The following is a 22,790-nucleotide window of genomic DNA, read 5'->3' as shown; positions in this document are numbered from 1 at the left end:
CTGAAAACATTCACTTCTTCCATACTCCTCCTCCCCAATTTGATATCCAATTTTTCTTTATCTAAATCATTTGACACCCTCATCACCTTACTCTTTTCTATGTTCACTTTCAACTTTCTACTTTTACACACATTCTCAAACTCATCCACTAACCTTCGCAATTTTTCTTTAGAATCTCCCATAAGCACAGTATCATCAGCAAAAAGTAACTGTGTCGATTCCCATTTTGAATTTGATTCCCCATAATTTAATCCCACCCCTCTCCCGAACACCCTACCATTTACTTCTTTTACAACCCCATCTATAAATATATCAAACAACCATGGTGACATTACACATCCCTGTCTAAGACCTACTTTTACCGGGGAGTATTCTCCCTCTCTTCTACACACCCTAACCTGAGCCTCACTATCCTCATAAAAACTCTTTACAGCATTTAGTAACTTACCACCTATTCCATATACTTGCAACATCTGCCACATTGCTCCTCTATCCACTCTATCATATGCCTTTTCTAAATCATAAATGCAATAAAAACTTCCCTACCTTTATCTAAATACTGTTCACATATATGCTTCAATGTAAACACTTGATCTACACATCCCCTACTCACTCTGAAGCCTCCCTGCTCATCCGCAATCCTACATTCTGTCTTACCTCTAATTCTTTCAATTATAACCCTGCCGTATACTTTTCCTGGTATACTCAGTAAACTTATTCCTCTATAATTTTTACAATCTCTTTTGTCCCCTTTCCCTTTAAATAAAGGGACTATACATGCTCTCCGCCAATCCCTAGGTACCTTCCCCTCTTTCATACATGTATTAAACAAAAGTACCAACCACTCCAACACTGTATCCCCCCCTGCTTTTAACATTTCTGTCATGATCCCATCAGTTCCAGCTGCTTTACCCCCTTTCGTTCTACATAATGCCTCACGTATCTCCACCACACTTACATTCTGCTCTTCTTCACTCCTGAAAGATGGTATACCTCCCTGGCCAGTGCATGAAATTACCGCCTCCCTTTCTTCCTCAACATTTAAAAGTTCCTCAAAATATTCTCACCATCTACCTATTACCTCCCTCTCCCCATCTACTAACTCCCCTACTCTGTTTTTAACTGACAAATCCATACTTTCCCTAGGCTTTCTTAACTTGTTTAACTCGCTCCATAATTTTTTCTTATTTTCATAAAAATTTCTTGACAGTGCCTCTCCCACTCTTTCATCTGCTCTCCTTTTGCACTCTCTCACCACTCTCTTCACCTTTCTTTTACTCTCCATATACTCTGCTCTTCTTATAACACTTCTGCTTTGTAAAAACCTCTCGTAAGCTACCTTTTTCTCTTATCACGCCCTTTACTTCATCATTCCACCAATCACTCCTCTTTCCTCCTGCCCCCACCCTCCTATAACCACAAACTTCTGCCCCACATTCTAATACTGCATTTTTAAAACTATTCCAACCCTCTTCAACCCCCCCACTACTCATCTTTGCACTAGCCCACCTTTCTGCCAATAGTCACTTATATCTCGCCCGAACTTCCTCCTCCCTAAGTTTATACACTTTCACCTCCCTCTTACTTGTTGTTGCCACCTTCCTCTTTTCCCATCTACCTCTTACTCTAACTGTAGCTACAACTAAATAATGATGCGATATATCAGTTGCCCCTCTATAAACATGTACGTACACACACACACACACACACACACACACACACACACACACACACACACACACACACACACACACACACACACACACACACACACACACACACACACACACACCTACCTACCTACCTACCTACCTACCTACCTACCTACCTACCTACACACACACCTACACACACACCTACCTACCTACCTACCTACACACACACCTACACACACACACACACCTACACACACACCTACACAAACACACACACACACACCTACACACACACCTACACAAACACACACACCTACACACACACACACACACACACACACACACACACACACACACACACACACACACACACACACCCACCTACCTACCTACCTACCTACCTACCTACACACACACCTACACACACACCTACCTACCTACCTACCTACACACACACCTACACACACACCTACACACACACCTACACAAACACACACTCACACACCTACACACACACCTACACAAACACACACACACACACACACACACACACACACCTACACACCTACACACACACAACAGGCCTAGTGTCTAATCGACATGTGCCTTGGACAAAATGGTAACTAACACACACACACACACACACACACACACACACACACACACACACACACACACACACACACACACACACACACACACCTACACACACACAACAGGCCTAGTGTCTAATCGACATGTGCCTTGGACAAAATGGTAACTAACTAACACACACACACACACATATATGTATATATATATTTTTTTTTCTCCAACAAGTCGGCTGTCTCCCACCGAGGCAGGGTGACCCAAAAAAGAAAGAAAATCCCCAAGAAGAAAATACTTTCATCGTCATTCAACACTTTCACCACACTCGCACATTATCACTGTTTTTGCAGAGTTGCTCGGAATACAACAGTCTAGAAGCATACACATATAAAGATACACAACATATCCCTCCAAACTGCCAATATTACAGGCATGTCTTGCTACTTCTACTTACACTTAGGTCACACTACACATACATGTACACATTTATTTATACACACTCATCTGGGTTTTCTTTGATTTTATCTTAATAGTTCTTGGTCTTATTACTTTTCCTTTTATATCCATGGGGAAGTGGAATAAGAATCTTTCCTCCGTAAGCCATGCGTGTTGTAAAAGTCAACTAAAATGCTGGGAACAATGGGCTAGTAACCCCTTTTCCTGTAAAGATTACTAAAAAGAATAAGAAGATATATATATATATATATATATATATGTATACATATATATATATATATATATATATATATATATATATATATATATATATATATATATATATATATATTTATTTATTATTTTTTTGTCACACTGGCCGATTCCCACCAAGGCAGGGTGGCCCAAAAAAGAAAAACTTTCACCATCATTCACTCCATCACTGTCTTGCCAGAATGGTGCTTTACACTACAGTTTTTAAACTGCAACATTAACACCCCTCCTTCAGAGTGCAGGCACTGTACTTCCCATCTCCAGGACTCAAGTACGGCCTGCCGGTTTCCCTGAATCCCTTCATAAATGTTACTTTGCTCACACTCCAACAGCACGTCAAGTATTAAAAACCATTTGTCTCCATTCACTCCTATCAAACACGCTCACGCATGCCTGCCGGAAGTTCAAGCCCCTCGCACACAAAACCTCCTTTACCCCCTGCCTCCAACCTTTCCTAGGCCGACCCCTCCCCCGCCTTCCTTCCACTACAGACTGATACACTCTTGAAGTCATTCTGTTTTGCTCCATTCTCTCTACATGTCCGAACCACCTCAACAACCCTTCCTCAGCCCTCTGGACAACAGTTTTGGTAATCCCGCACCTCCTCCTAACTTCCAAACTACGAATTCTCTGCATTATATTCACACCACACATTGCCCTCAGACATGACATCTCCACTGCCTCCAGCCTTCTCCTCGCTGCAACATTCATCACCCACGCTTCACACCCATATAAGAGCGTTGGTAAAACTATACTCTCATACATTCCCCTCTTTGCCTCCAAGGACAAAGTTCTTTGTCTCCACAGACTCCTAAGTGCACCACTCACTCTTTTTCCCTCATCAATTCTATGATTCACCTCATCTTTCATAGACCCATCCGCTGACACGTCCACTCCCAAATATCTGAATACGTTCACCTCCTCCATACTCTCTCCCTCCAATCTGATATCCAATCTTTCATCACCTAATCTTTTTGTTATCCTCATAACCTTACTCTTTCCTGTATTCACCTTTAATTTTCTTCTTTTGCACACCCTACCAAATTCATCCACCAATCTCTGCAACTTCTCTTCAGAATCTCCCAAGAGCACAGTGTCATCAGCAAAGAGCAGCTGTGACAACTCCCACTTTGTGTGTGATTCTTTATCTTTTAACTCCACGCCTCTTGCCAAGACCCTCGCATTTACTTCTCTTACAACCCCATCTATAAATATATTAAACAACCACGGTGACATCACACATCCTTGTCTAAGGCCTACTTTTACTGGGAAAAAATTTCCCTCTTTCCTACATACTCTAACTTGAGCCTCACTATCCTCGTAAAAACTCTTCACTGCTTTCAGTAACCTACCTCCTACACCATACACTTGCAACATCTGCCACATTGCCCCCCTATCCACCCTGTCATACGCCTTTTCCAAATCCATAAATGCCACAAAGACCTCTTTAGCCTTATCTAAATACTGTTCACTTATATGTTTCACTGTAAACACCTGGTCCACACACCCCCTACCTTTCCTAAAGCCTCCTTGTTCATCTGCTATCCTATTCTCCGTCTTACTCTTAATTCTTTCAATTATAACTCTACCATACACTTTACCAGGTATACTCAACAGACTTATCCCCCTATAATTTTTGCACTCTGTTTTATCCCCTTTGCCTTTATACAAAGGAACTATGCATGCTCTCTGCCAATCCCTAGGTACCTTACCCTCTTCCATACATTTATTAAATTGCACCAACCACTCCAAAACTATATCCCCACCTGCGTTTAACATTTCTATCTTTATCCCATCAATCCCGGCTGCCTTACCCCCTTTCATTTTACCTACTGCCTCACGAACTTCCCCCACACTCACAACTGACTCTTCCTCACTCCTACAAGATGTTATTCCTCCTTGCCCTATACACAAAATCACAGCTTCCCTATCTTCATCAACATTTAACAATTCCTCAAAATATTCCCTCCATCTTCCCAATACCTCTAACTCTCCATTTAATAACTCTCCTCTCCTATTTTTAACTGACAAATCCATTTGTTCTCTAGGCTTTCTTAACTTGTTTATCTCCAAAACTTTTTCTTATTTTCAACAAAATTTGTTGATAACATCTCACCCACTCTCTCATTTGCTCTCTTTTTACATTGCTTCACCACTCTCTTACCCTCTCTCTTTTTCTCCATATACTCTTCCCTCCTTGCATCACTTCTACTTTGTAAAAACTTCTCATATGCTAACTTTTTCTCCCTTACTACTCTCTTTACATCATCATTCCACCATTCGCTCCTCTTCCCTGCTGCACCCAGTTTCCTGTAACCACAAACTTCTGCTGAACACTCTAACACTACATTTTTAAACCTACACTATACCTCTTCGACCCCATTGCCTATGCTCTCATTAGCCCATCTATCCTCCAATAGCTGTTTATATCTTACCCTAACTGCCTCCTCTTTTAGTTTATAAACCTTCACCTCTCTCTTCCCTGATGCTTCTATTCTCCTTGTATCCCATCTACCTTTTACTCTCAGTGTAGCTACAACTAGAAAGTGAACTGATATATCTGTGGCCCCTCTATAAACATGTACATCCTGAAGTCTACTCAACAGTCTTTTATCTACCAATACATAATCCAACAAACTACTGTCATTTCGCCCTACATCATATCTTGTATACTTATTTATCCTCTTTTTCTTAAAATATGTATTACCTATAATATATATATATAATATATATATAATATATATAATATATATATAATATATATATAATATATATATAATATATATATAATATATATATAATACATATATAATACATATATAATATATATATAATACATATATAATATATAATATATATATAATATATATATAATATATATATAATATATATATAATATATATATAATACATATATAATATATATAATACATATATAATATATATAATACATATATAATATATATAATACATATATATATATATATATATATATATATACAGGAAGGCCCCGCTTTACGGCGTTTCACTTTATGGGGTTCCGCTAATACGGACATTTCAAATTATGACCAAAACTCGCTATACGGCTCCCCCCACCTGACTTTCTAATACGGTCACCGCGCCCCACCCTGTTTGTTTACATTCTCCATGAGCTCAGTAAGCACTAAGTCTCTCCATTTTGTCTGGAAACTCCTAAATTTCAAATGTTTTTAAAAGTTATTTCATATTTTATATACTCTGATAATTATACTTATGTATACCTGTACCTAAATAAACTTACATACTGTGCTGGCGTGCAGGTACACATTAAAATTGGTAAGTGTCTTATGTCTCCAGACGTCATATTAGTAATGATAATAATAATCATCGAGTCATTTAAATGTCATATATTACGTTAATATACACATTTTCATTAATCCATCTATGATATTTTTTCAAAATTATATAATAAACACGATGCATAACATATAAATAAGATAAATACACCCCACAGTAGAATAAATAAACACAAATGTGAGATGTGGTAGCAGACGACTTGCACAAGTGACACCATATTAGAAATGATGATAATAACAATACTCACCGAGTCTCATTAAATGTCGTATATTACGTTAATATACACATTTTCATTAATCCATCCATGATATTTTTTTCAAAATTATATAATAAACACGATACATAACATAAACAGATGATAAATACACCCTACAATAGAATAAATAAACATAAATATGAGATGTCGTAGCCAGATAACTTGTACAAGTGATGCCAAGAATAACATTTTCTCTAATCTAACATAAGAGAAAATGTGTTACTGTGTTACTGGGGGTAACTGTAGAAAATTATTCCTTTCGTATGTAAGTTTATTCAGGTATACACAAATACAGTTACATAGATTATCATACATAACAACATATGTGTAGAGAACCTAGGATAACCCAAAAAAGTCAGAGTGACTTATTTCCATTGCCTTCACTCAGAGCATCATTTCTTCTCAAAATGATGTTACATGAGAATGGGAGTGTTCTTCTTTATTAATTCTACCGTATCAATGTAGAGACAACCTGTACACAATGTAACTTGTACACAAAACAAACCAGACGTGTACACTTCGTTTACAAAACTTACCTTCGCCTGGTTTGTTTACATAACTCTGCTGTACTCTCTCATGCACTCATTCTTTCTCTCTCTCATTTATTCGTTTTATCTCATTTACTTACTCCTGACCCTACATTAAGACTACAAATATTTTAAGGTAAGTAATGAGTGAACTGTATATACATTTTATCGCTCTGGGATGCTTAAATATCATAGAATTGTATGTGTGGGTGGGGTGGCCTGGTATGGTAGCCTGGCTGATTACCATACATACCACACTTGATTTCTTACAATAAATACTACTTGTCTCACCCTAGATTAAGACTATAAATATTTTAAGGTAAGTAATGAGTGCACTATGTGTGTATTGTACATTTTTATTGTTTTTTTGATGCCTGGTTCTATTGCTAACTTAATATATGTTAGTGTAAACTTGTTATCTAGTGTTTGTATGCATTTATAAGTGGGAAAAAAAGGGTGTTCCACTTTACGGCGGTTTCCGCTTTACGGCGGTAGCCTGGAACCTAACCTGCCGTATAAGTGGGGCCCTGCTGTGTGTGTGTGTGTGTGTGTATATATATATATATATATATATATATACATATATATATATACATATATATATACATATATATATATATATACATATATATATATTTATTTTTTTTTTTTTTCAACAAGTCGGCCGTCTCCCACCGAGGCAGGGTGACCCAAAAAAAAAAAAGAAAGAAAATCCCAAAAAAGAAAATACTTTCATCATCATTCAACACTTTCACCACACTCACACATTATCATTGCTTTTGCAGAGGTGCTCAGAATACAACAGTTTAGAAGCATATACGTATAGAGATACACAACATATCCCTCCAAACTGCCAATATCCCAAACCCCTCCTTTAAAGTGCAGGCATTGTACTTCCCATTTCCAGGACTCAAGTCTGACTATATGAAAATAACCGGTTTCCCTGAATCCCTTCACTATACATATATATATATATATATATATAATATAGAGAGAGAGAGAGTTTTTTTTTTTTTTTCAACAAATCTGCCGTCTCCCACCAAGGCAGGGTGACCCAAAGACCCAAAGAGAATGACAGCTAGGAGGATGATAAAGTTGATCCCATGTATCAGAAATCTTCTCTATGAGGATAGACTGAGGGCCCTGAATCTGCACTCTCTCGAAAGGCACAGAATTAGGGGGTATGTGATCGAGGTGTATAAATGGAAAACAGGAATAAATAAAGGGGATGTGAATAGCGTGCTGAAAATTCCTGGCCAATACAGGACTTGCAGCAGTGCCTTCAAGTTGGAATAGTTCAGATTCAGGAAGGATATATGAAAGCACTGGTTTGGTAATAGAGTTGTGAATGAGTGGAACAAACTCCTCAGTACAGTTATAGAGGCTAAAATGTTGTGTAGTTTTAAAAATAGGTTAGATTAATAAATGAGTGGGTGTGGGTGGGTGTGAGTTGGACCTGACTAGCTTGTGCTACTAGGCCTGATGCTGTGCTGCTTCCTTAAGTGGAAGTGACCTGACTAGGTGGGTCATTGGGCTAATCTGGGGGGAGGAGGGCCATGGACCTGCTTTGCGTGGGTCGGTGGGCCTGCTGTGGTGTTCCTTCTTTCTTGTGCTCTTATGAGTGGGTGTGGGTGGGTGTAAAATGGACCTGACTAGCTACTAGGTCAGATGCATTGCTTCTCCCTTAAGTGACGTGTCTGACCTCACTAGGTCAAGGCATTGGCTTAAGCCGGTGGGGAGAATTAGAGCTGCCTTGCATAGACCAGTAGGCCTGTTGTAGTGTTCCTTATTTCTTTTGTTCTTATGAGGGCAAATATTCTATTAGTGGGATGGATCTTTGAAGGACATGCTTAGTATGAGCCAAAAAGCCAGCTGCAGTGTTTCTCCTTTCTTATGTTCTTATGTCTTATATCTTGGTAAGTACTGGTCCTAAATTTTTTTTTTTCCTAACTGCACACAGAAAATTGCCCTCGTTAATTTAAAAAAAAAATCAAAATATTCGTAGCGCTGGACGAGAGAACGTAGATCTACATTTAGACAGTTAACAGGTTAATGGACATGCTATTGGAATTTGAGGAAGTAAGGTTTATGAAACTTGTTACCAAGATGTAAATCCCGTAGGTGGGAAGGAGGGATGGTGGTGTTGCAATTGGAGGGTTATCTGAATGTGATGTTGGCACTCTTGTTGCAAGACAGCAGTTAAATGAATAGTGGTGAATGTACTTTCTTCTTTGGGTCATCCTGGCTTAGTAAGAGATAGCCATTGAGTTAAAAAAACAAAAGACAAAAAACTTGTCTGCAAAATGCAATCCCATGAAAAATTACAACATTGAATTTATACTCTTCTGATTTAGCAAAAAAAAAAAAGACTTGCCCAATTAGTCAGGTCAGCGAATTCAGTTTAAAAAAGAATGACACACAATTTTTTTACTTTATCAGATTAAAATCTGACTTGGAACGTGTATGTGTGGATCAGGAAGAAAGAGCGCAGCAGCAGGCTCTACGACACAGCCACGAGATGTCTGCCATCAGAGACCAATTGGCAGAAGCAGAGTCTACAAAGAGTGCACTTCAGAATGAGGTTTGTGCACAATTTTTTATTTGGTGTACAGTATTTGAGACAGATAAATAGTGAAATCTAATTCTATTTGTTATTTCTTTAGGTAGATTCATAATTTGGAATTTTTTATCTGGTAAGTTTTCTTGTTTAGTAGTATAATTTTACTAGTGTGATTTCTTTCTTGCCTGATTCTCATCAGTCAGTCATAGGCCTCTTAGTGTGTAAGAGAAGATTTTTCTCTCTTGATGCTCTGTGCAGAATTTCATGGTTATATGTGATGTACCATTGACTGGTTTTGAGAATTGTTCTCAAAACATGGCCTGACACTGCACTTCATTGTTTCTTACTTGGTCAACTAGGCTAACTTAGACAGGTTTCAAAATTTTCCTTATTCTTGTAGCCTGGCCCAGGGCCAGCAGGTCTGGTGCTTGCCTGGTCAGCCAGGCTGTTGACACAGTATTCTCTTTATTATGTACAGGACATTCCTGCTTTTCACTAGGTTTATTCTTCATACTTCCCCATCTCTCTCTCTCTTGCTGCCTGTGGCACACACAGTAAGCTTAAGTTGGACAAAGCTACCACAGACAGTTTCATCTTGAAAATCTCTTGTGTAGTTCCACCATTTTTTTTCTCTAATTCTTAACATTATTTAGTATGGTATACTTATGAAGGATACTAGTCTGAACATTAAAATGGTATAAAATACCGACAGGTTGTTAGGTAAGACACATATGCAACAGTTAGGTATCTTTATTATGAAACGTTTCGCCTACACAGTAGGCTTCTTCAGTCGAGTACAGAAAAGTTGATAGAAGCAGAAGATACTTGAAGACGATGTAATCAGTCCATCACCCTTAAAGTTTTGAGGTGGTCAGTCCCTCAGTCTGGAGAAGAGCATTGTTCCATAGTATGAAACAATATGGAGATTAAGTGACAGGATGGAGCTTTAAATAGCGCCAAGAGGTGAGACGTAGGCCACTAGGAGAGGTAAGAACTCAGATGTTGAGAAGCCTACTGTGTAGGCGAAACGTTTCATAATAAAGATACCTAACTGTTGCATGTGTGTCTTACCTAACAAGGATACTAGTCTGTAGTTTATGCTTTTATGCTTTCTATTTTTGTGGTGTTTCCCCCCTCCCCCTTTTTTTTTTTTTTTTTTTTTTTCTTTTTTTTTTTTTTGCATATGTTATTTGATAACCTGAAATTGTCACTGTGAATTCTTTCAGGTGACTGTATTGACAAAAAAAGTGGAGCAGTTACGCAGTGAACTAGAGAAGAGGTCTGAAGAACAGGAAGACTCTGTGATGGATGTGAAGCGCAGACATGATCGAGAAAAAGCAATGCTCCTTGATGATAATAAAAAACTTCTTGGAGATGTAGAGAGGGTAAAATTTTGTATTTTCTTTAAAGTTCAACTTGGTGCAGTACATACAGTGCTTGTCCTTAAAACAGGCTGATCCCCCTAGAAACCACAACCAGAAAATAGGCTGTCTCTTGCATTTTAAGAATCCTTGAATCATCTAGGAAGTGGTTAACATACATTCTTCAGGGTTTTATGTAGTAAATTCTCCCATGACACGTGGATGGGATTCTACAGCCATTGGAGTGGGTTGATGCCCTTACCCTAGTAGATATCTATTACAGCCCAGAGATTTTCTTGGGGTTCAAACCTGGTCATTCATCGAAGAAGGGTACCTCACAGGCATGAAACAACTAGACAGATTTTATGGTGTAGCAAGTAGCACTTTGTTTCATAAAAATCAAATGATAAAGAGCAATTTTAGGTATGATATTACAGTTAATTTTAGTGTGGATGCTTTTCGAGGCTTCCCTGGATATGCTTTTGGTAGGGTCATGTCAATAACACTGTCCTCTAGGAGCTGATGAAACGAGGTTCTCATTGGATGCTCACACACATCAGCGGCTTCTACTGTTTCCTTTATTTCGTAGCCTGGTTTATGTAATCCAATAATCTTTGAATTTGTCTCTTGCATCAGTTACTTAGTCCTGCCCATATTAATTCGTGAATAGCCAGAAATGTCTGTCAAACTTGGTCGTCAAGACCATGTACTGCAGGGGTACTATGACGACAATACTGTCCACCACACAAGCCTAGAAAGCACTTAACTCTTTCGGGGTTTCGGCCGTACTAGTACGGCTTACGCGCCAGGGTTTTTGTCATACTAGTACGCATAAATTCTAGCGCCCTCAAATCTAGCAAGAGAAAGCTGGTAGGTCTACATATGAAAGAATGGGTCTATGTGGTCAGTGTGCGCAGTATAAAAAAATCCTGCAGCACACAGTGCGTAATGAGAAAAAAAACTGACCATGTTTTTGGTTTAAAACAGCGACTTTGCACTGCATTTTCGTATGGTATTTATGGTTGTATTCTAGTTTCCTGGTCTTATTTTATAGAATGGAAGACATATTACAGAAATTGAGATGATTTTGATTGGTTTCACAATGAAAAGTACCTTGAAATTGAGCTCAAAGTAGCAGAAATGTTCGATTTTTGCCAAAGCTCAAAAGTAAACATATCATGCCACGCGTCCAATACATGTCAACTGGCAAATCTAATATTCTTTCACAAGTGCGCTGGTATTATTTATACCATTTCTACACTAATACAGTAGTCTGCATAACAGTAAATCTTCTATTTTTTGTGAGAATAAAAATTCAAAGTGGAAAGCAAAAGAAATGTAAGAACGGCCTGGGGATGTGACTAATGAACAGAGGAAATGTTATTTTAGTGCCAGGAATGTCTTTCTTGTTTATTCTGGACCCTATTTGGAAATTGGCATCTTTTGAAATTTGTGTGAAATTGGCAACATTTCTAAATTCTGACTACTTTATTGGATAGTTGAAATCAGTAAATGGGTGGTTTCTTGTACTCATTCGATAGAAAAAATGGAGTTCTAGCGAAATAGTTATGATTTTTGTTGACTAGTACACTGGAATTTGCCGAAAATAGGGCTCGAAGTGGGCAAAATCGCCGATGCGTAAACATTTGCGAGAGCATAATTCCGTAAGTTTTCCATCAAATTTCATACTTTTGATGTCATTATGATTGGGAAAAGATTATCTTTTCATAAGAACATTTTTTTTTTTTTTTTTTTTTTTTTTTTTTTTTTTTTTTGTGACCCTGAGAACAAGTCTCTGAGAGGTCCTGGCGACCCTCAAAGGGTTAAGATGCAACCAGTAGCCTTAGGGAATCCTGATACATCCCTGCTTTGAGTTGTAAGGCCAACATAATTTTTTGTCTCTTCAACAAACCTACCAGAATGTGGTTTTACTTTGAACATTGAATTGCACTGGCTGACTTCTACTCAGTATACCTTAATGACTAGCACTTTGTGAAAAAAAAAAAGTAAATACTAAACATAGAGCTTTGTTTTGTTTATGTTACCAGTCAATTGCTAGATATTGCTTCCCAATCCACCCTATCATGTGCCTTTTTCCAGATCCATAAATTGAACAGTTGTTACCAGTCATTGCATTTTTGCTACAAACAGCTCCTTACTTCTGTCTGAGTACTGCTGTATTGTTCACTTGTATGGTTTAATGCAAACACGTGATCTGTGCATCCTCTTTCCTTCCTAAATTCCTAAATTCTTTTGATAATTCTAGTATACACTATATTATATATTCATAAGACATTTTCCTATAATTTATAATGCAGTGGCTATCTTCAACCAAAGAAGGGTGACCTGTAAAAGGGATACCTACTCACCATCACTTATTCAATAGTTTTCTTGCCGTAAGTGTGCAGACATACTTCTATTAACCTTCCTAACTACAACATCTACAATCCCACATCAAAGTGCAGGCACTCTGCTACACACTTTCAGGACTTTAGTCCAACTAACATGTTTTCTTTAATCCCTTGATAAATGTTACTGTGCTTACACTCCAACAGCATGTCAGTCCATTAGAGCCACTTGTCTCCACTCTGATCTAACAGTCTCGCACAATCCTGCTGGACGTTCAATCCTGTAGCACTCAGAACCTTTATCCCCCCTCTCTCACTAAACCTTTCTGGGATGACCCCTACCCTTCCTTTCACCCCAGATTTGTACTCCCTTTTCAGAAATTGCATTGTTAAGAAAAGCATAAATAATAAGTAAATAGACTTCAGAGTCTTAAAGAGGTGGCTGTTTCCACCAAGGCAGGGTGGCCCAAAAAAAGAAAAACTTTCATCATCATCATTCACTCCATCACTGTTTTGCCAGAGGTGTGCTTGCACTACACTTACAAAACTGCAACATTAACACCCCTCCTTCAGAGTGCAGGGGCTGTACTTCCCATCTCCAGGACTCGATTCCAAACTGCCAGTTTCCCTGAATCCCTTCATAGATGTTACCTTGCTCACACTCCAACACCACATCAAGTCCTAAAAACCATTTGTCTTCACTCGCTCCTATCTAATACACTCAAACATGCCTGCTGGAAGTCCAAGCCCCTCACTCACAAAACCACCTTTACCCCCTCCCTCCAACCTTTCCTAGGCTGACCCCTACCCCGCCTTCCCTCCACTACAGATTTATACACTCTCCAAGTCATTTTATTTCATTCCATCCTCTCTACATGTCCAAATCACCTCAGTAACCCCCCCTCAGCCCTCTGGATAATACTTTTGGTAACCCCACACCTCCTCCTAATTAAAAAGATTCTCTTCATTATGTTCACACGATACATTGCCCTTAGACATAACATCTCGACTGCCTCTAGCCTTCTCCATGTTGCAGCATTCGCCACCCATGCTTCACACCCATATAAGTGCGTTAGTTCAACTATACTCTCATGCATTCCCCTCTTTGCCTCTATGGATAATGTTCTGTGTCTCCACAGACTCCTCAGTGCACCACTCGCCTTTTTCTCCCTCATCATTTTTATGATTGACCTCATCTTTCATAGACCCAGCTACTGACTCATCCACTCCTAAATATCTGGATACATTCACCACCTCCTAGGTAGTAGGTTGGTAGACAGCAACCGCCCAGGGAGGTACTACCGTCCTGCCAAGTGAGTGTAAAACAAAAGCCTGTAATTGTTTTACATGATGGTAGGATTGTTGGTGTCCTTCTGTCTGTCTCATAAACATGCAAGATTTCAGGTACGTCTTGCTACTTCTACTTAAACTTAGTTCACACTACACATACATGTACAAGCATATATATGTATATATACACATCCCTCTGGGTTTTCTTCTATTTTCTTTTTAGTTCTTGTTCTTGTTTATTTCCTCTTATCTCCATGGGGAAGTGGAACAGAATTCTTCCTCCGTAAGCCATGCGTGTTGTAAGAGGCGACTAAAATGCCGGGAGCAAGGGGCTAGTAACCCATTCTCCCGTATAAATTACTAAATTTAGAAAGAGAAACTTTCATTTTTCTTTTTGCGCCACCCTGCCTTGGTGGGATACGGCCGGTTTGTTGAAAAAAAAACAAGAAAAAATCACCTCCTCCATTTTCTCCCCCCAATCTGATATCCAAACTTTTTTTACCTAAATTTTTTGTTATCTTCATCACCTTACTCTTTTCTATATTCACTTTTAATTTCCTTCTTTTTACACACCTTACCAAACTCATACACCAACCTCTGCAACTTCTCTTCTGAATCTCCCAAAAGCTTTGTCATCATCCCAGTTTGTGTTAGATTCTTTATCTTTTAACCCCCACACTTCTTGCCAACACCTGAGCATTCACTTCTCTTACAACACCATCTGTAAGTACAGTGGACCCTCGACCAACGATATTAATCCGTTCCTGAGAGCTCAGTGTTAGTCGAAATTATCGTTAGTTGAGTTAATTTTCCCCATAAGAAATAATGGAAATCAAATTAATCCGTTCCTGATACCCCAAAGTATTGAAAAAAAAAAAAAATTTACCACATGAAATATTAATTTTAGTTCACACAAACTGAAGAAGATATGTGCAATTACATGACACTTACCTTTATTGAAGATCTGGTGATGATTGATGGGATGGGAGGAGGGGAGAGTGTGGATGGTGTTAGTGTTTAGAAGGGGAATCCCCTTCCATTAGGACTTGAGGTGTGTCAAGTCCTTTTCCGGGGTTACTTCCCTTCTTATTTTAATGCCACTAGGACCAGCTTGAGAGTCACTGGACCTCTGTTGCACAACATATCTGTCCATAGAGCTCTGTACCTCCCGTTCCTTTAAGATTTGTCTATAATGGGCCATAACATTGTCATCGTGATAGTCACCAGCACGGCTTGCAATAGCTGTGTTAGGGTGATTTTCATCCATAAAGGTTTGCAGCTCAACCCACTTTGTGCACATTTCCTTAATCTTTGAAGTAGGCACAATGGATTCCACAACTGGCATAGGCATCCCAAACCCTTCAAAATATTTCTTAATTTCCATACTAATTCTTACCCTTTTTATCACAGGGTTGGCACTAGAAGCTTTCTTGGGGCCCATGGTGACTTATTTTGCAGGTGCAGTCACTAAAAACTCTGTGATAATATGAAATGTTCTGATTGTATGTTTGGATGTGACCGCGGTGGCTGGCTTGTAAACACTGGCACGCATGGGACAAGTGAGGTGCGCTCAGGCCACACGTGGACGCGTCTCGAACGGAACGAATCGCATTGGTCGAGTTTTTTAGTGCTAGTCGAGGCAAAATTTTTGCATTAAAATGTATCACTAGTCGGATTTAACATTATACGATGCCATCGTTGGTCGAGGGTCCACTGTATATTGAACAACCATGGTGACATCACTCATCCCTGTCTAAGGCCTACTTTTACTGGGAAATAATCACCCTCTCTCCTACACACCCTAACTTGAGCCTCATTATCCTTGTAAAAACTCCTTGTTCCAGTAACCTTCCTCCTATTCCATACATTTGTAACATCTGCGACATTGTCCCCCTATGCACTCTATCAGATAAACGCCTTTTCCAATTCTATAAATGCCACAAAAACCTCTTTACTCTTATCTAACTACTGTTCACCTATATGTTTCACTCTAAATACTTGGTCTACACACATACTACCCTTCCTAAAGCTTCCTTGTTCATCTGCTATCCTGCTTTCCCTCTTACTCTTAATTCTTTCAATAATAACTCTACCATGCATTTTACCAGGTATACTCAACAGACTGCTACTTATTTCAACAAACCAGCTGTATCCCACCGAGGCAGTTTGGCCCAAAAGGAAAAACGAAAGTTCCTCCTTTTAAATTTAATAATACACCTACCATCCGACCTATGACCTGCTCAACATATGACCACTTGACTTAAGACCATGTTTTGTATGCCAGATTTCTGGGAAATAAACAACTGTTTGTGATGTACACAGTGTTTATCATAAACCATACAGTATAAAAAACAGTACTAACAGCATAAAAAGTAATGTAAAAATGAAATACCAGAATAAAACAATAAAATAAAGTCATTACAAAAATGTGATGTTGATATTCAGTAGTAAGGTTTGGCTTACGTCCATTTTGACTTACGACCCATTGGTCGGAACCAAGCTTGGTTGTAAGTTGGATGGTAGGTGTATATACTGGAGAAGGAGTTACTAGCCCCTTGCCCCCTGCATTTTAGTTGCCTCTTGTGATCCACATGGGTTACGGAAGAAGAATTTTGTTCCATTTCCCCATGGAGATAAGACGAAATAAAGAAGAACAAGAACTAGTAAGAAAATAGAAGAAAACCCATAGGGGTGTGTGTGTGTGTGTATATATACATATATTTTTTTTTCAGCAAACAGGCCGTATCCCACCAAGGCAGGGTGGCCCAAAAAGAAAAATTAAAGTTTCTCTTTTTAAATTTAGTGATTTATACAAGAGAAGGGGTTACTAGCCCCTTGCTCGCGGCATTTTAGTTGCCTCTTACGACACGCACGGCTTACGGAGGAAGAATTCTGTTCCGCTTCCCCATGGAGATAAGAGGAAATAAACAAGAACAAGAACTAGAAAGAAAATAGAAGGAAACCCAGAGGAGTGTGATAGATAGATAGATATATAGATATATAGATTATTTATATATATATATATATATATATATATATATATATATATATATATATATATATATATATATATATATATATATATATATATATATATATATATATATATATATATATATTGGGTGGTAAATGCAGCAGCGAGGAGACGGTTGGAGGCAGTGGAGATGTCCTGTTTAAGGGCAATGTGTGGTGTAAATATTATGCAGAAAATTCGGAGTGTGGAAATTAGGAGAAGGTGTGGAGTTAATAAAAGTATTAGTCAGAGGGCAGAAGAGGGGTTCTTGAGGTGGTTTGGTCATTTAGAGAGAATGGATCAAAGTAGAATGACATGGAAAGCATATAAATCTATAGGGGAAGGAAGGCGGGGTAGGGGTCGTCCTCGAAAGGGTTGGAGAGAGGGGGTAAAGGAGGTTTTGTGTGTAAGGGGCTTGGACTTCCAGCAAGCGTGCGTGAGCGTGTTAGATAGGAGTGAATGGAGACGAATGGTACTTGGGACCTGACGATCTGTTGGAGTGTGAGCAGGGTAATATTTAGTGAAGGGATTCAGGGAAACCGGTTATTTTCATATAGTCGGACTTGAGTCCTGGAAATGGGAAGTACAATGCCTGCACTTTAAAGGAGGGGTTTGGGATATTGGCAGTTTGGAGGGATATGTTGTGTATCTTTATATGTGTATGCTTCTAGACTGTTGTATTCTGAGCACCTCTGCAAAAACAGTGATAATGTGCGAGTGTGGTGAAAGTGTTGAATGATGATGAAAGTATTTTCTTTTTGGGGATTTTCTTTCTTTTTTGGGTCACCCTGCCTCGGTGGGAGACGGCCGACTTGTTGAAAAAAAAAAAAAAAATATATATATATATATATATATATATATATATAAAAATATGTGTTTATATATATATATATATATATATATATATATATATATATATATATATATATGTATATATATATATACACATGTATGTATATATATATATATATATATATATATATATATATATATATATATATATATATATATATATATATATATATATATATATATAAGAAAATTGTTAAAGTGGGAAGTCTGAATGTGTGTGGATGTTGTGCAAATGATAAGAAAGAGATGATTGTGGATGTTATGAATGAGAAGAAACTGGATGTCCTGGCTTTAAGTGAAACAAAGCTGAAGGGGGTGGGAGAGTTTCAATGGAGAGGAATAAATGGGATTAGGTCAGGGGTTTCAAATAGAGTTAGAGCTAAAGAAGGAGTAGCAATAATGTTGAAGGATAAGCTATGGCAGGAAAAGAGGGACGACAAATGCATAAGTTCAAGGATTATGTGGAGTAAAATAAAGATTGGATGTGAAAAGTGGGTTATAGTAAGCGTGTATGCACCTGGAGAAGAGAGAAGTGTAGAGGAGAGAGAGAGATTCTGGGAAATGTTGAGTGAATGCGTGGGGAGTTTTGAATCAAGTGTGAGAGTAATGGTGGTTGGGGATTTCAATGCTAATGTGGGTAAAAATGTTATGGAGGGAGTAGTAGGTAAATTTGGGGTGCCAGGGGTAAATGTAAATGGGGAGCCTTTAATTGAGCTATGTGTAGAAAGAAATTTGGTAATAAGTAATACATATTTTATGAAAAAGAGGATAAATAAATATACAAGGTATGATGTAGCACGTAATGAAAGTAGTTTGTTAGATTATGTATTGGTGGATAAAAGGTTGATGGGTAGGCTCCAGGATGTACATGTTTATAGAGGGGCAACTGATATATCAGATCATTATTTAGTTGTAGCTACAGTTAGAGTAAGAGGTAGATGGGAAAAGAGGAAGGTGGCAACAACAAGTAAGAGGGAGGTGAAAGTGTATAAACTAAGGGAGGAGGAAGTTCGGGCGAGATATAAGCGACTATTGGCAGAAAGGTGGGCTAGTGCAAAGATGAGTAGTGGGGGGGTTGAAGAGGGTTGGAATAGTTTTAAAAATGCAGTATTAGAATGTGGGGTAGAAGTTTGTGGTTATAGGAGGGTGGGGGCAGGAGGAAAGAGGAGTGATTGGTGGAATGATGAAGTAAAGGGTGTGATAAAAGAGAAAAAGGTAGCTTACGAGAGGTTTTTACAAAGCAGAAGTGTTTTAAGAAGAGCAGAGTATATGGAGAGTAAAAGAAAGGTGAAGAGAGTGGTGAGAGAGTGCAAAAGGAGAGCAGATGAAAGAGTGGGAGAGGCACTGTCAAGAAATTTTAATGAAAATAAGAAAAAATTTTGGAGTGAGTTAAACAAGTTAAGAAAGCCTAGGGAAAGTATGGATTTGTCAGTTAAAAACAGAGTAGGGGAGTTAGTAGATGGGGAGAGGGAGGTATTATGTAGATGGCGAGAATATTTTGAGGAACTTTTAAATGTTGAGGAAGAAAGGGAGGCGGTAATTTCATGCACTGGCCAGGGAGGTATACCATCTTTTAGGAGTGAAGAAGAGCAGAATGTAAGTGTGGTGGAGGTACGTGAGGCATTACGTTGAATGAAAAGGGGTAAAGCAGCTGGAACTGATGAGATCATGACAGAAATGTTAAAAGCAGGGGGGGATATAGTGTTGGAGTGGTTGGTACTTTTGTTTAATAAATGTATGAAAGAGGGGAAGGTACCTAGGGATTGGCGGAGAGCATGTATAGTCCGTTTATATAAAGGGAAAGGGGACAAAAGAGATTGTAAAAATTATAGAGGAATAAGTTTACTGAGTATACCAGGAAAAGTATACGGTAGGGTTATAATTGAAAGAATTAGAGGTAAGACAGAATGTAGAATTGCAGATGAGCAAGGAGGCTTCAGAGTGGGTAGGGGATGTGTAGATCAAGTGTTTACATTGAAGCATATATGTGAACAGTATTTAGATAAAGGTAGGGAAGTTTTTATTGCATTTATGGATTTAGAAAAGGCATATGATAGAGTGGTTAGAGGAGCAATGTGGCAGATGTTGCAAGTTTATGGAATAGGTGGTAAGTTACTAAATGCTGTAAAGAGCTTTTATGAGGATAGTGAGGCTCAGGTTAGGGTGTGTAGAAGAGAGGGAGAATACTTCCCGGTAAAAGTAGGTCTTAGACAGGGATGTGTAATGTCACCATGGTTGTTTTAATATATTTATAGATGGGGTTGTTAAAGAAGTAAATGGTAGGGTGTTCGGGAGAGGGGTGGAATTAAATTATAGGGAATCAATTTCAAAATGGGAATTGACACAGTTACTTTTTGCTGATGATACTGTGCTTATGGGAGATTCTAAAGAAAAAATGTTGTGTATCTTTATACGTATATGCTTCTAAACTGTTGTATTCTGAGCACCTCTGCAAAAGTAGTGATAATGTGTGAGTGTGGTGAAAGTGTTGAATGATGATGAAAGTATTTTCTTTTTGGGGATTTTCTTTGTTTTTTGGGTCTCCCTGCCTCGGTGGGAGACGACCAACTTGTTGAAAAAAAATATATATATATATAATATATATAATATATATATATATATATATATATATATATATATATAATATATATATATATATATATATTATATATATATATATATATATATATATATATATATATATATATATATATATATATATATATATATATATATATATATATATATATATATATATATGCATGCATGCTGGTACATGTATGTGTAGAGTGACATAAGTGTAAGTAGAAGTAGCAAGACATACATGAAATCGTGCATGTTTGAGGCAGAAAAAAGGACACCAGCAATCCTGCCATCATGTAAAACCATTTCAGGCTTCTGTTTTACACTCACTTGGTAGGATGGTAGTATCTTCCTGGGCTGTTGCTGTCTGCCAACCTACTATTTAGGTTAACAGACTTATTCCCCTAGAATTTTTAAAATCTTTTGTCCCTTTTGCCTTTATACAAAGTATCTATGCATGCTCTCTGCCAATTCCTAGGTACCTTACCCTTTTACATACATTTATTAACCCTTTGACTGTCGCAAGCCCCTTTCTGAAACTGTCATTCTATATTGGAAAAGTTCTGGAAAAAAAAAATATTTTTTCTTATGAAATGATAGAGAATCTTTTCCCGATGGTAATGACACCAAAAGTATGAAATTTGGTTGAAAACTCATGGAATTACGCTCCCGCGATGTTAGCGGTCTCGGCGACATATACACATTGGCAATTTTGCTAACTTTGTGCCCTGTTTTTGGCCAATTCTGTTGTTCCAGTTGACCAAACTCATAGCTGTTTCTTTAGAACTCCATTTTTTTCTATCAGTTGAGTACAAGAAACCGCCCATTTACCGATTTGAACTACCCAATAAAGTGGTCAGAAATTGTCAATTTGGCCAATTTCATGCAAATTAAAAAAGATGCCAATTTCAAAATAGGGTCCAGAATAAACAATGTAGACATTCTTGGCACTAAAATAACATACCCTCTGTTCATTAGTCACGTCTCTTGGCCCCTCTTATATTACTATTGCTTTCTATTTTGATTTTGTATTCATACAAAAAAATACAAAATTTACTATTATGCAGACTACTGCATTGTTGTGAAAATGGGATAAATAATATCAGTGCACTAGTGAAAGAATATTAGACTCCCCAGTTGACGTGTATTGGACGTGTGATGTAATTTGCTTACTCCTGAACATTGGTAAAAATCGAACATTTCTGCTACTTTGAGCTCAATTTCAAGGTCATTTTTGTTGTGAAAGTATTCAAAACCATCTCTACTTCTGTAATATGTTTTCCATTTTATCACCTGAGACCATGAAAACGAGAATACAACGATAAATACTATACGAAAATACACCTCAAATTCGGCGTTTTAATCCAAAAAAATCCTTCGTGCTGCAGGATTTTTTTGTATGGTGTATACTGACCACACAGACCCATTCTCTCACATGTGGGCCTACCAGCTTTCTCCTGCTTGATTTGAAGCCACTAGAATTCACCCGTATAAATACGTCAGAAACAGTGGCGCATAAGACGTATATATACGACGTAAACAGTCAAATGGTTAAATAAAAGCACTAACTACTCCAAAACTATATCCCCACATGCTTATAACATTTCTATCTTTATCCCATCAATCCTAGCTGCTTTACTCCCTTTCATTCTACCCACTGCCTCACGCACTTCACCCACATTTGCAACTGACTCTTCTTCACTCCTACAAGATG

At 38.1% G+C, this 22,790-nt stretch overlaps 1 protein-coding gene across 3 annotated transcripts in view; it reads left to right on the top strand.

Annotated features, from left to right (window-relative positions):
- The window catches only part of LOC128693543 (serine/threonine-protein kinase Genghis Khan), a 230,939-nt gene that overhangs the window by 76,764 nt on the left and 131,385 nt on the right, over window positions 1-22,790 (top strand). For all 3 annotated transcript variants that reach the window (XM_070081421.1, XM_070081429.1, XM_070081424.1), the window contains exons 6-7: window positions 9,509-9,650; window positions 10,856-11,014. In XM_070081421.1, coding sequence (XP_069937522.1) covers window positions 9,509-9,650; window positions 10,856-11,014 — 301 coding nt within the window. The remainder of the gene's footprint in view (window positions 1-9,508; window positions 9,651-10,855; window positions 11,015-22,790) is intronic.

This window comes from Cherax quadricarinatus, chromosome 6 (assembly GCF_038502225.1).
Source record: "Cherax quadricarinatus isolate ZL_2023a chromosome 6, ASM3850222v1, whole genome shotgun sequence".
NCBI lineage: Eukaryota > Metazoa > Arthropoda > Malacostraca > Decapoda > Parastacidae > Cherax > Cherax quadricarinatus.
Note: the sequence above shows the minus strand (reverse complement) of the source record. Positions and strands in the feature narration are given on the sequence as shown.